This window comes from Mustela nigripes, chromosome 1 (genome assembly GCF_022355385.1).
Source record: "Mustela nigripes isolate SB6536 chromosome 1, MUSNIG.SB6536, whole genome shotgun sequence".
NCBI classification, from domain to species: Eukaryota; Metazoa; Chordata; class Mammalia; order Carnivora; family Mustelidae; genus Mustela; species Mustela nigripes.
In genome coordinates, this window is record NC_081557.1 from 116,425,527 (window position 1) to 116,439,691 (window position 14,165).

A 14,165-nucleotide genomic window follows, 5' to 3' on the forward strand; every position below is an offset into this window, starting at 1 on the left:
TTACAGAATCCACTTTGTGGGGTGGTTGTATTAAATGAGGTAAGGCACACACAATGTTTAAAATAGTAGCATGCAAACAGTAAGTGTTCAATGTGTTAAGTGTGATGACACCTTTAAATATTTTTATTGGCTAAAACGCAGTACTGCATTGCACATCTTTATTCATGCTCTGAGGCAAATAAACCTCCTTTTTTTTTTTTTTTAAGCCTCCTCTTATTGTACAGAATGTCTTGAACAGAGTTCTAAATTGATTCAACCTGGAGGCTTCCAGACTTCCTGGGAATGAAAGAAGTACTTCCAGTGACAGAAGGGCAAGAGGCTCCCTGAACAGGATTCAAGCTTCTCCAATCCTTGTTAGCTCTCTAGCTTTAAGACACAGCCCATAGGATTATCTCTTGATCACCACCCCAGATTTTTTTACATTTCTATTTTTATTAAGATATCGAATACTTCTTATTAAATCTCTAATTGTTTATGTATTTTTCTTTATAATTTTATTTCAAAATAGTGCAGATATAGCCATGGCAATTTGACTCTAGGGTTTCAGATTCCCAGAATTTAAATGTGGCTCTCTCTTAGGCCAAATATCTAAGTCTTGCCCATGCTCTCACCTTTTACCACATCCTCAGAATTGAAATCTTATCATTTATAAGTAGATATTACACTAGGAAAAATAACCAATTTACCCTGAAGAACTTGTAGAATTGGTTCTATAATAACTTTAGGGATGTTATTTTGTCTTTAAGCAACCCCGAAACGGAAATGCTCATTTGTTTTTTGAGAACTTCCCAAGAAGGAAATTTCTAAGCCTCCCTTGGTGGCAGTTTAAAGAGACTTAAGGACCATCTGACAATGACACCCAGAGGAAGGAGAAAGAACAATGCTGAGAAGCAGATCTCTGGTGTTGTCACAGGTGTCTCCACACCTGACCCCTGAAATACAACTGGAGCTGGGAGGTGGGGCACAGTGGGAGAGGCGGGGAACACCTGTTTTGAGCACCTGTTTTGAAATTACCACATGACTGAAACCAGATAATGTAAGGAAGTGTCCGTACTTTGGGACAAGCAGAGTTTAGACCACTCGCTGTCAATACTGGTCAGACTTCTGAAACTTTAAATGAAATTATCTTGCTGATTCCTGAGTTGATAATAAATGTACTTTGAATATCTACTTCTGTGATCCAAATTATCAGTAGGAAGTTATTATTAATGAAGATTTATTTTTGTGGCCCAAATTACCATTAGGAAATTGTTATGAATGTCATACTTGTCCTTACCTGCTAAAGAGGACATATTGATAATGATGCCGCCTTCACCTCCATTTTGCTTACTCATGTAATCCAAGCCAAGGTACGTTCCGCTGATAACAGAAACCTAATCCAGAGACATAAACGGGAAAAGTAACATAGCCATTATACTTTATTATATATCACAGACTGAAGTTTTTACGGTGATTGTAGACATTCAGGGAGATTTCTGCAAATACTATCTCTGAAAGGCTTTCAAGCGGCTATTTGCTTTTTTTTTTAAAGCGAGTCATTCTGTAGCTTTTCTTTGGTTTGCCTACAGTTGCCGAGCTTCTCACATCTCCCCAAAAGTTCACTTAGTTGCCCAATCTGAGACTTTATGAAAAAAATTGTATTTCCTTAGTGCTTTGTCACTTGACCTCAAATCTCAGAGCCTTAGAGAACTGCATATGCAATATTCTTTTTCTTCTCTAAATATTGGGCACAAAATTTATTTACCCTACTTAGCATATCATTCCCAGATCCAGGTCTTTCACACACATACATCTACTCTGTTTAATTCTCTTGGATTTGGGGATACATAATAGTGGAAACCCTTGATTTCCTACACCATTTTCATGCCATTTAAAAAAAATTTTTCTAATAAAAAGTCTATTTGGCATTTGTATCTACTTCTTCCCCATGTAACACAGAGGAAGGTGATCTCCCCAGGTTTAGGGTGGGCACTGATTAATTTCATTCAGTTGCAGAAATTCCATTCTCTTTGCTAGTGACTGGCTTAAGGCCCACAGGTGACCCATTTCTAGCCAGTGAGACCTGAGGTGCAGTCAGCAGGAGGAGGTCCAGGTCAAGAAAGGGCAGTGCGAGAGAATGTTGCTGAAAAGTCCGTTGCTTTTAAGAAAACCAGAAAGATATGATTAGTCCTTTCCCACCCCTCTGTATGGGTATAATGGCTGGAATATGTAGTTACATTGCTAACATCCTTAAAATGAAAGCTCTGGGAAGAGAGGCAGACCAGAGAGATGAAAAGACATTGCATTCTGGGATCACTGCATGGCAATATTAAGCACTCCTGACTTCTGTGTTGTGTGAGATCACATAACTCTTTCACTCTGTTTCAAGACCTTGACTTGGTCAGTTGGACAAGGAATCTTCTGTAATGTCCGCCTCTTAAACTTGTTCATCACTCTTGCACTGGCTTTTTGAGAGTTTACTCTGATTGGTGACTCTCCTCCCCATGTAGGCAACCTTTCTGGTTTTTTGTTTTGTTTTGTTTTGTTTTTAAGGTTTTGCTTATTTGTCAGAGAGAGAGAGAGTGTGCACAAGCAGCGGGTAGTGGCAGGCAGAGGGAGGAGCTGAGCAAGGAGCCCTACGTGGGACTCATCCCAGGACTCTGGGATCATGAGTTGAGCCTAAGGCAGCAGCTTAACTGATGGAGCTCCCCAGGCTTCCCTTTGTATTCTAACGTCAGAGAATTTACCACTACAAAAACAACTTGCGGTCCAAAACTTCTACTTGAAGCTCATTTTCCATTTTAGATTTAAGAACTCTTCCTTCCAACTTGACTTTGAGAAGGTGAACATTTTCCTTTGACATCTTAATTCTTACTTTTTGTATTCTTTACAATACCACAAAGAAAATGACATGACAGTAATGAGTCTGGAACAGAGGGCATACAGTGGTGGTTACCTTCTTTTTTATTTTAAAAAGTCCCTTTGGAGTTTTCCTGACACACATTCAATGTTGCCACTCTCCCTAATACTAGTTCTAGAACAAAAAAGTAAATTGAAGATTCTATTCACTTAAACCATGTGTCAGTATGATATTAAGTAGGCTTAGGGAGAATGAGTAAAATTTCCATGAGTCCCTTTACAAAGAAAAAATACAAAACATTAAATGGTTTATATAAGAAGGAAAAAATGTCCATGGCTGAAATAACTAAAGTCAGTTAGATTCTGGTTGTTTCTGCCTAAGTCTCTAGCATGTCCGGACAGAATTTCTGTTTACGCATATTGGCGCTATGCTTTATTCTCAGGTATTTACGGCTTTGCTGACACCCTGCTTTTGTGTTTTCTAGATCTACTAGATGCAGCCAGATAAAAAATTTGGGAATACTTCAGCTTTAATTTTTTTTTAAAAAAGGAAGATTTATTTCCAGGTCTTTGGTGGAGGAGGATAAAGGATTATTTTCCCATCCATTATCAAGTTAAGAACTGGGGAACTTTTCAAATGAGAGTGCTCCTCTGAATACATCTACAAAACAGGGTAATGCTTTGGCTGGGGCATATGTGATATTTTTACCTCCTCTCCTACAACAATCTCTTCCTTATTATCCCAGGCAATATAATCAGGAAAATGTTAGGAAGCCACAGAATAAAATGTTTTTGTTAATATTCTAATAATTCTAAATGTTTTGTTAATATTCTAAATATTCTAAATAAATGTTTTGTTAATATTCTAAATATTCTTATTCCTTGGCAATATTTATATAGCACATAGATTGGGTCATTAAAATATCAAGCATCTAGGGGAAAAAAAAATGAAAATTACAGGCTTGTTCTAGCTACAAACACAACATAGCGGGGATCTATATAGTATTATTTTAGTCTATCATAAAGGTACTCTCAAATTTGTATTTGACCTCCAAAAAATTGGGATTTGACTCTCAAAAAGAGAAAAAGAAAATTTTATGGTTAATTTCACATAGTGTGAATAAAAATTCACTTACTGACAAAATGATCTAATTAACACATGCTTACTCAAGTTTTGATTATGAATAATTTCTAAATATAATACCAAAATTATAACTGTGCTCTATTCCAAATCTTAAATTAGTTTTTCCCACAGATTTAAGTACCCTATAAATTAAAACCACTCATAAATTTCCCTGTACTGGGAATAATTATTAAGTAACAAAGACAAATGGATAGATGGTAATAGCATATTTGTTTAACTCTTACCAGGTGTCATGTCTTCTTAATATATATTAATATATATTAAATATATTCATGTTAATACACTATATTCATATATTCACATTAATATATTAATTATAGCATATTAATTATATTTTAATATTAACTAACCACAATTAATTAATATCAATTAATTAAATCATATGTAAATTATATGTACAATACAGTATATATTGTTTATATAATATGTAATGTGCTATATATTATATATATATTTCCATAACCTATATACAAAAAACACATGTGCATGTATTCACTACTGAAATTTCCTAATATATCATTTTCCTTATCTTAGCTCTCTCCCTTCTGAGGTTCCTTTTAGTTTATTTCCGGTTCTTGTGCTATGCTCTTAACTCTCATTTTAAAAATTCTGTCATCTAAATCATGAAATATTGCCTTTCAGGTTTTTTATCTTTCCTTCAGCCCAATTCTTGAGGAGTACTAATACAGGTGACCACTCTTTTTTTTTTTTTCTTTGAAATCCTTCTTCAGCTTTTGTTTCTCTGTGTTCAGTCTTTTTTCATTTTTCTAATGTGAGAAATATTATTGTATTCCCCTTTGCAGAGCTACTTAAAATTTAGCAAGTTCTGCCTAATCATAATAGTTCGACTAGATCTTTAAACATTATGGAGTAGGAGTAACAAAACAGAGAGCAGTTACTAATTTAATTTGTAATCAGCATCCTTGGGAGCCAAGAAACAGGAGTACATTTGACCACATTTCTTCCCATCTCCTCAACTCATCCTTAGAGGCAGAGTAGGACAGAGGAACCCACTTTGTATATAAATGAAGTATATAAATTGTATATAAATTCATTGTGACAATGAAGAAAATGTAAGGAGGAGAAATATAATTTATTGAGTGATGTTATGTAGTAGCCCTGTGCTGGATACTTCATGTAAATTAGGGCTTACTTAAGCTTAATCATCCTTCCGGATAAGGAAATTATCTTCATCCTTTTACAACTGGGAAATTGAAGACCAGAGACATGAAATAAAAGTCCATGAATTCTAAATTCAGAACTTTCATCTAGTTTTGATGGAATCTAAATGCATACTCTTATTAGTACAAATCTTTTGTCAACCCTTGCATTTCTGAAAAAAATAATCAACCACAATAAGCCATCTATTTTGTTTCGTTTTTATTTGAGTACACTAAGAGATTCAATAAATTAGTTACATACCCAAATTAGATTATAAATCCCATATGAATGGGAATTAATTTATTTAGGCTTATTAAAGATCAGAAAGTAAAGAAGTATATTACAGAATGGGCTTATCAATATTCAAAGTTAAATCTACCTCTACCCACCCAATTGCCAGAGTAACCTTTGACAGTCAAAGATTCAGTCTTCCCTGAACATTCCTAATGAGCTCTGGGTAGCTATAAATAAAGCTACTGCAGTTGGCTTCAGATTAAGGAGGAAGCACCGAATAGCCTCATGAAAACAAAAGAATGGGAAGAGGTTTAATGTATCACTTGTGTTACATTAAAGTAACACAAGTGATAACATTGTGTTCTGCTAAGTTAAGGATAAGGAAGTGTTAAGTTTGGTAAGTAGTAAAAGTAGAAGGACAAAAGGTACAGCTTGGCAACACTGATGCATTAGGAAATAATCTAAACATTGTATTAAAATATGAAAATGAATATCCATGTATGTAAAATATCATAGAATGTTAGCTTATGTCTCCAGTAAATATAAATTGAACACCTACTCTGTACACAGAACAAAAATTTTATGCCTTGAAAGAGCTTATAGCCTACTGGCATAAATTGCACAGGTATAAAAGTAATTCTAATACAATTTTAAAATTTGTAAGCCCTATAAGCATGGTATCATTAGGGAATACAAGATTCCAGAAGAGGAAGAGATACATAGTAAAGTCCTTTAACTAAGTGGTTACTCTGACAGAGATGGGAACATAGAGGAACATGCAACAGAACATGCCTGGTCTCGTGGAAGGAGGCAAGTTACATCCAGAGTCTAAAAAATATACAAACCAAACACAAATATTTGCATTATATAACACAATAATCAAGTCAGAAGGATAATGATAGGTCAGACTCCAATCTAGTCTTGAACTGGGTGTTGCAGGTAGGAGAGGAAGTAACATGTTTTCAAGTTATATATAGGTAACAAAGGTTATATCCCGCTCTTTAGATGTAAGTTAAATAAATGTCCTTAGTTCCTGGAGTTAAGCTAAGGAGTGCCTTATGTCAGCAGAGTCCAAAGAAAAATAAAGGCCAGATAATTTCAATGAGGAAGAATCCAAGACAGTGAGTTGTAATCAAAGGAGTCAAATAAAATTCTCCTGGTCTTCTAGAATTTTCTATTTGCAGATATTGTAAGAATTTCTAGCCTGCAGGAAGTTTTTATTCACCCAGGACATGTTAGAGCAAACACGCCCTCTCAGCCAGATGAAGATTGATAATTCTAATCCCATTTTCTTTGTGATAATGTCTTCATTATTTTCATGTTCTTTATATTAACTCAAATCATTGCACTTTTCTGAGAGCTGATTTCTGTCTTTTTTTTTTAAGATTTTATTTTTTTATTTCAAAGAACAGAGATAGCACAAGTCGGGAGGGGGGAGTGGGAGAGGGAGAAGCAAGACTCCCCATTGAGCAGGGAGCCTAATGAGGGACTCCATCCCAGGACCCCGGGGATCAGGACCTAAGCCTAAGGCAGATGCTTAGTCTTTTAACTGACAGAGCCACATAGACACCCTGACAACTGATTTCTTAAGGAAAAGACATAGTAGGTGTCCATTATGAATGCAACGAATTTAGGAACTTCATAGTGTAGTGATCTTTGTCTATGAAATATCTATAGATATTACAGATGAAACTATTAAAAATACCAGTAGGGAGAAAATTGTTGTGTGATTCGTGCCTTTTCACTAGTAGACCTTGATGCAAAGAAATTATTGTCACTTATGTGGTTGTGGAAAGTGCCATTAAGTTTATAAAAATATATTCTTAAATATTCCTGAAGTTTTCAATTCATTTTTTTTCCATCTGGCAACCACAGGATGCAATGAAATATGGTTCATAATAAGTCAGGGACAACCACCAAAGATTAATAAAATGTGTAATTTCCAGGGCGCTGGGGTGTGTCAATCAGTTAAGCATCTGCCTTTGGTTCAGGTCATGATTCCAGGGTTCTGCGATCCAGCTCTGAGTCGGGCTCCCTGCTCTGTGGGGAATTTGCTTCTCCTTCTCTGTCTGTACCTCCCCCCTGAACTCGTTTGCATGCATGCTCTCACTCTCTCTCAAATAAATAAAATCTTAAAAAAAAATAAAATGTTCAATTTTCTTATCAGTAGAGAAGAAGTAGAGGTATCCAGTGGAATTTAAGAAAAAAATGGAAAAAGATCGAGAGCAAAAAAAAGAGAACTTAGTAAATTCAAAATATGAACTGAAGGGACGCTTGGATGGCTCAGTCGGTTAAGTATTCGACTCCTGATTTCAGCTCAGGTTATGATCTCACAGGTCTTGGGATTGAGCCCTACATCGCGCTCTGTACTCAACAGTAAGTCTGTTTCTCTTTCTCTCTCCCTCTCTTGCTGCCCTTCCCCCTTCTCATTCTCTTCTCTCTAAAATAAAGTCTTTAAAAGATTAATTTAAAAATAAAACATGAACAAAAGTGTAAGACATAAATCCCAATAAAGGGTGATGATGAGTATAAGTGGCTTAAATCCACAAATATAAAATGTAGATATGCTCAGATGTGACTTAAAAAATAAGAGCTCATGCTGTACTGTCAGCAAGAGACAAATTTAACATGAATATTGACAGGTCAGGTCTCTAAACACACACACATCTCCCAGAAAGACTTTGGGAGAAATCTGACACATAAATTTTAACGTTATTCTGAAAACTGATGATATCTAAGAACACTGGAGACAAATTTTAAAAAGAGCTGGAAGGAGTACCTTTCAATCCCAATTAAAGAACTTCAGGTATCTGTCAAGTATGGGGAGAAACTTTGTACCCTTATCAAAGTGGTTCAGCTCTTTTGTGAGGTACTGTAATTCTCACTACTCCCATCAAGTTATTAGAGTTAAGAAATTATTCAAGGGAATGTAGATTCAAGGCAAATATTTATTGATTAAGCACTATCTTCAAGATATTGTGTTGATTACTGAGAAAGAAAGAAAGAAAAAAAAAACATAACACATCCTGTTTTAAGGAGCTTATCATGAAGTAGGGGGCCACTCCCTGTATGTTGATACACACACAGTGGTTCTTCTGTACTTGACACATGCCTGCTTTGCAAGACTTGTAGAATGACCTTAGCAAGGGCAGGGTGACCCCGACACACAGCCTAGCCCTTACAGCTTTCTTTGGCTAAGGCTTAAGTTTTACTGAACCCCAACATCTTATGTCAAGTGTGTTTATAAAATGGGATAACCAATCAACTTGTGATACAGAGGATAAAACAGAAATTTTATTTTCTAATTCTACAGTTCTGTAATTTAAGAGCTAACTGATCATCAATCATTGTAGAAATTATACATAAACACATACACACACACACAAATACCGACTTTCAGATAAAAATCCCAATAATTACAAAGTAACAGTCACTTTAATCTTGCTTTCCGTTACATTTCTGGAATTAAATTAAGACTTAGTTTTTAAACAAGTTAAGTCAGGATTGGCAAACATTTTTTTGTAAGGGGCCAGATGGTAGTTTAGTTAGTGCACATCATGGGGTCATTGTCACAACTATTCAACTCAGCTGTTGCAGCAAAAAGTAGCCATAGACAATACATAGATGGATGACCAGAGCTGTGCTCCAAGAAAACTACAGACACTGAAATTTGAGTTCCATATATTCATGTATTTCATATGACTTTTACATTTTTTCAACAATTCAAAAATATATGACTCATTCTTAGCTTTAAGTTGTACAAAAACAGGTGGCAGGCTAGTTTCACCTATGGACCACAGTTTGCTCACTTCTAAGTTATGCAGTAAACTACAGGTTTTTTTTTCATATTTCCTTTTAATATTTTTAAGACAGATTTATTTGCATAATTAGAAGCCTCAAATGCCTTCCCATTTGTAAAAGGAAATGCTTCTTTTCCAGCTTTCTGCAACTTCCCTTTTTCTATGTTGTAAGTCATTGTATTGATTCCATGAACGTAAGAACCTTTTCTTCTTTAGAAGCATTGTTTTATTATACAAATTTAGACAATAAACATGGCGAAGATAGCTTACCAAATTAATCTGCACAGTTTTTTCCCAGTTTTTCTCATTATTCACACCAGCATTATTGACCAAAATGTCCAATCTCCCAAAGTGGTCTACAACTTTTCTAAAGGTATCTAAGAAAAAAAAAAAAAAGAAGACATTACAGATATAGTCTTGTGTTCCATATGTACATTTCAATCCCACCCTGTGTCTTGAAATTAATTTTCATTTATCTACTTTTGTAATAAAAAATATGCTCTTAGACTGAGACTTAATGCCTTGCTTCCCAAAGCATGGTTTGTGAGCCAACAGTATTCACAGCATTACCTAGACACCTGTTAGAAATGCATCATCTGGAGTGCCTGGGTGGCTTGGGTGGTTGAAAATCTGACCTGGGATCAGGTCAAGTGAGGTTGAGCTCCGCTGGGGGCTCTGTGCTCGTTGGAACGCTGTTTGAAGATTCTTTCCCTCCCCCCTACACTGACTCGTGTGCACTCACAGACTCTAAAATTCTTTCCTGAAGAAATTTCCGAAGTTCTGTGGCTTAGACTATGACAAAAAAATCCTTTTTTAAATATGTGTTATATTAAACACAAGTCGTCTCATGTATTCAGATCCCTTATGATCATTTCAGAGAATCTGATATCCCAACTAGTAAAAGTGTACTTTTCATCCAGTTGATTTGGATACTGTAACTTCAGTATTGACTATTCATTCTTTTCTCTTTCTCACTATTATTGCTACTTTGTATTACTCATTTGTGTAAAAACTCCACTGGACCTGACAAAGTCTTCATAGATCCTCAGGCCAGAAGTTCATCCATTACGTTGTCCAAAATCCACATACCCAGTCCAGTCCTTGTAAATCTTCCTCAGCCATTCATACTTGGCTTTACCACTTTTGTATCAGGAAACACATTATTTCTCAAAGCAGCATTTGACAAGAGTTCTATAGATTTAAATTCTTTTGTTGGGCCTTTTACAATTGGTTCTAGCTCTACTACCTGAGACTTTAGATAACAATCATGGCTGTTCTTCCAAATACCAGAAAAGTATTCTCTGGTCTTAGGGCCCATCTATGAGTTCCTTGAAAACAGCAAATCCACACAAACTTTATTTTGATTGAACAAAATCTAGAATGATTAACAACTACCACGCATACTGAAAGGGCATGGATTCATCAGTTCCCAAATGGATAAATTACTAGGCAAGTTAATTGCCAAAAATATTACAAAGGCCATTATATATAGTATTGTACCATACTGGAATAGAAAACAACAAAATAAAAACTGTTTACTTTTTCATGGAATTTTTAAACTGCTTGAAATCTCAAATTGATTCCAGAAAGGCCCTCTAGCAGAAAGCATCTAAGGAACACCTTTTTTTTTTTTTTTTTTTTTTTTTTTTTGGCATTCCACCTGAAGTATGTTCTACTCTTCAAAAATCACATCCATCTTATAGGAAATTGGGTTGTTAAGTTCATAAGTCTAATTGCTTCTTTAATTTTCTTTTTCATTCTGGTCTCTATTGCATTCCTTATACTCTGCCCTTATCAATATCTAATTCATCATCTTCTCTCTGGCATACCACAGAATTTTAGGCTCAGACAGTTTACAATTCAGCTCTTGTTGACATTTAGAAGCTTGGGAGACTCTATAATTTACTTACACTCTCGACATTGTATTATTTTCTTTTCTTTTCTTTTTTTATTTAAGATTTTATTTATTTATTTGCCAGAGAGAGAGGAGCAAGAGTAAGCACAGGCAGACAGAGTGGCAGGCAGAGGCAGAGGGAGAAGCAGGCTCCCTGCCAAGCAAGGAGCCCAATGTGGGACTCGATCCCAGGATGCTGGGATCATGACCTGAGCTGAAGGCAGCTGCTTAACCAACTGAGCCACCCAGGCGTCCCAACGACATTGTATTATTTTCATTTGTAATATGAACTATATCCAGATCATCTCCAAGAAACTTTCACTTCTGTATTTATGTGATTTCAAAGAAGTCTCCCTTGGCCACAGCCTAAACAGTTTCAAAAGCTATAGATAGCATTAAATCCTAAAATTGTTGGATTCAAGGCCATGTCTTCCTTAAATGCAAATAAATGCTGATGTTCAGACAACATGTGGATTTCTCATGACCAACATGCCTTCTCCTGGTCACTCATGATGTGTCTGAGTTTCCTCCTCCACAATCACTTACCTTAAGGAATGTGTTTACAGCCAGGATACTAATTTTAAATACTGGGAAGCAAAACAATTAGGGTTAAATGTCACATGTGAAACTACATAAATTCAGGCAGAAATAGCTTTCAGATGAGCTATACTGTTTTCTACTTCATCAGCATGGATGTTGGAATTTGGCGTGACTTTATCCTTGATCCAAAATATCATGCACAATCAACAAAACTTTATCCTCTGGCAAATTATATTCCACTAGCACTGTGGTTCAAGATCTCTTCTAGTTGTGCTTGTAATTCACGTTATAGGTCTTTATTAGTGTTTTCAGATCTAATTACATAATATCCTTTAAAGCAATTATCTTTAGCTAGAGGGGAACATTCCCTTCTAAGGTACCTCTTCATTTTCATCCTCATACAGAATATCCCAACGTTTCAAAGAAATTCACATTTCAGTGTTTATTTAAGGATGGGGTGCTAGAATGACTTTTATGGAAGATTTTTGGCCCCTTGATTAATGAAGTGCCTAACAATTTAATATTTCTTTTTTTTTTCAAAGATTTTATTTATTTATTTGACAGACAGAGATCACAAATAGACAGAGAGGCAGGCAGAGAGAGAGAGAGAGAGGAAGGGAAGCAGGCTCCCCGCTAAGCAGAGAGCCCGATGGTGGGGCTCGATCCCAGAACCCTGGGATCATGACCTGAGCCAAAGGCAGAGACTTTAACTCACTGAGCCACCCAGGTGCCCCCAATTTAGTCTTTCAAATAAACTTTGTGAAATACATATATATTACTTTTCTACTTATTTTTCCAGAAATTTTTTTTTCATACAAATCTATCAGGGCTCCATTTGACCAAATCTCTTTATCGTGCACACCAATATTGTCCTTGATATCTCACAAGCAGATGGTTCTATTTTAAAGGAGGAGACCAGAAACAGGAAAGCATTGAGGAAAGTCTGATAGAAACTTTTCTTCTGCAATTCTAACACTGCAGTACGGCTATTATTATTCTTAAAGTACCATATCAGAGAGAACATTTGGTTGGAAATATCTAGCACGTCTGTGATTATGGTCCTTGAACTTGCATTCTAGTATGTTTAAAAGGAAACATTGCCACATTTGGTTGTCATTGAACTTTGCATCTTCCAGCTTTCTGGGAGTTGTTTGCCACAGTTCCTTAGCCTATTTCAACTTTCCAAGTTCCATCTGCAAGTTCAATCTTTCAGTAATCACTGCAGCAGCACGGCCTTTGACTATATAAAGGAATTTTGATTACATCATGTGCTGCCAAATGACTAAAATAAAAGATTTCTCAAGCAGTCTTGGTTTTCCCCCCTTAGTTTTTAATGGCTATCGGGATGTCAGTAGGAAACCTAACAGTCCAGGCTATCTATTGGAGTTCAGAAGTGGCTGCTCTCCAGGAGGCAGCCGATCTGCCTGCACCGAGGCTGGCTCTCTGGCCAGGGCTGCCTTCAGGTCGTTGCTTGTTCAAGGCGTGTTCGGTGTTGATGGATTGATTCCCCTCTCTTACCTCTCAGTTGTTCCTGGTCAGCCACATCGCACTGAATGAAGAGAGTCTTCTGAGGTTCAAACTGCTCATCCAAGGCAGCTTTACATTTTACACCTGCTTCAAGGTTCCAATCGACCAGCGCTACCTATGGACGAGAGGAGAGGGAGGCATCGAGGTCATCGCAGCTAGTGAAACAGAAGAACAGTAAATAAACACCAGATGCTCCCCCTCTTGGACCTCAGATTCTGCAGTTAAAGTTCGGGGTCTCTCCCTAGGCACTTTGGAGGTCTGCTCGAGACCGTCAGCCTTGGCAGCTTTTGAAAGCGGCACGGTGGGCAGCCCGGGGCGCGGCCCCCTGTCTCCTGCGGGAGTCCTTTGGTTGGTGCTGGAGTCTCGGGGTGGGAGGACAAGTTTCCGCGGCCGGGCGCCACGCTTGCTTACCTTAGCGCCCTTGTGCAGGAGCGCCTCCGCAAAGGCTCTGCCGATGCCCTGCGCCGCGCCGGTCACCAGCGCCACTTTGCCGTTCACGTGCATGGTGCGGCCGGGGCTCCGGGGCGGTGGGCAAACTCCCCGTCTCCGCGCGGCTGCAGCTTTTATGGTCCCCTGCGCGCGCGCGTGCAGCCCTGCCGGGCGCTCTCCTGCGAGTGGGCGGGGATGAAACTGTCAAGCCCGCGCCGGGGAACCCAGGGCTGTGTCACCTGGCCCTGAGCGCTCCCAGAAGCCAAGCTTGGCGATCTTTGCCTTCCTGACTGGCAGCTCGGGTCAGAGCCTCCCCTTGGCCTCAGGCTGAGTGGCTGGCAGGACGCTGACAGGAAAAACAGAAAGGTTATTTCTTTTAAAAAAAAAAAAAAAAAAAAAAAAGCAAACAAAACAAAACAAAAACCTTCAGTGCGCAAAGACCACCCTGAGAAGAGGAGGGAGAGGAGGGAGAGGAGGGGCTCGGGAGCTTGGTTTCCTCCTACCCTAACGTCTTCCCCTCTCTCAGCCCCCTTCCTCAAAATAAACAATAAAATAAAATAAAATAAAATAAAATAAAATAAAATAAAATAAAATAAAA

General features: G+C 37.5%; 1 protein-coding gene across 1 annotated transcript in view; it reads right to left on the reverse strand.

Annotated features, from left to right (window-relative positions):
- The window catches only part of HPGD (15-hydroxyprostaglandin dehydrogenase), a 29,215-nt gene extending 15,329 nt beyond the window's left edge, over positions 1-13,886 (reverse strand). Inside the window, exons 1-4 of the mRNA XM_059372131.1 lie at positions 13,550-13,886; positions 13,130-13,253; positions 9,448-9,554; positions 1,277-1,373 (exon numbers count right to left, since the gene is read on the reverse strand). Coding sequence (XP_059228114.1) covers positions 1,277-1,373; positions 9,448-9,554; positions 13,130-13,253; positions 13,550-13,642 — 421 coding nt within the window. The 5' untranslated portion in view covers positions 13,643-13,886. The remainder of the gene's footprint in view (positions 1-1,276; positions 1,374-9,447; positions 9,555-13,129; positions 13,254-13,549) is intronic.
- Between the last annotated feature and the right edge of the window lie 279 nt (positions 13,887-14,165).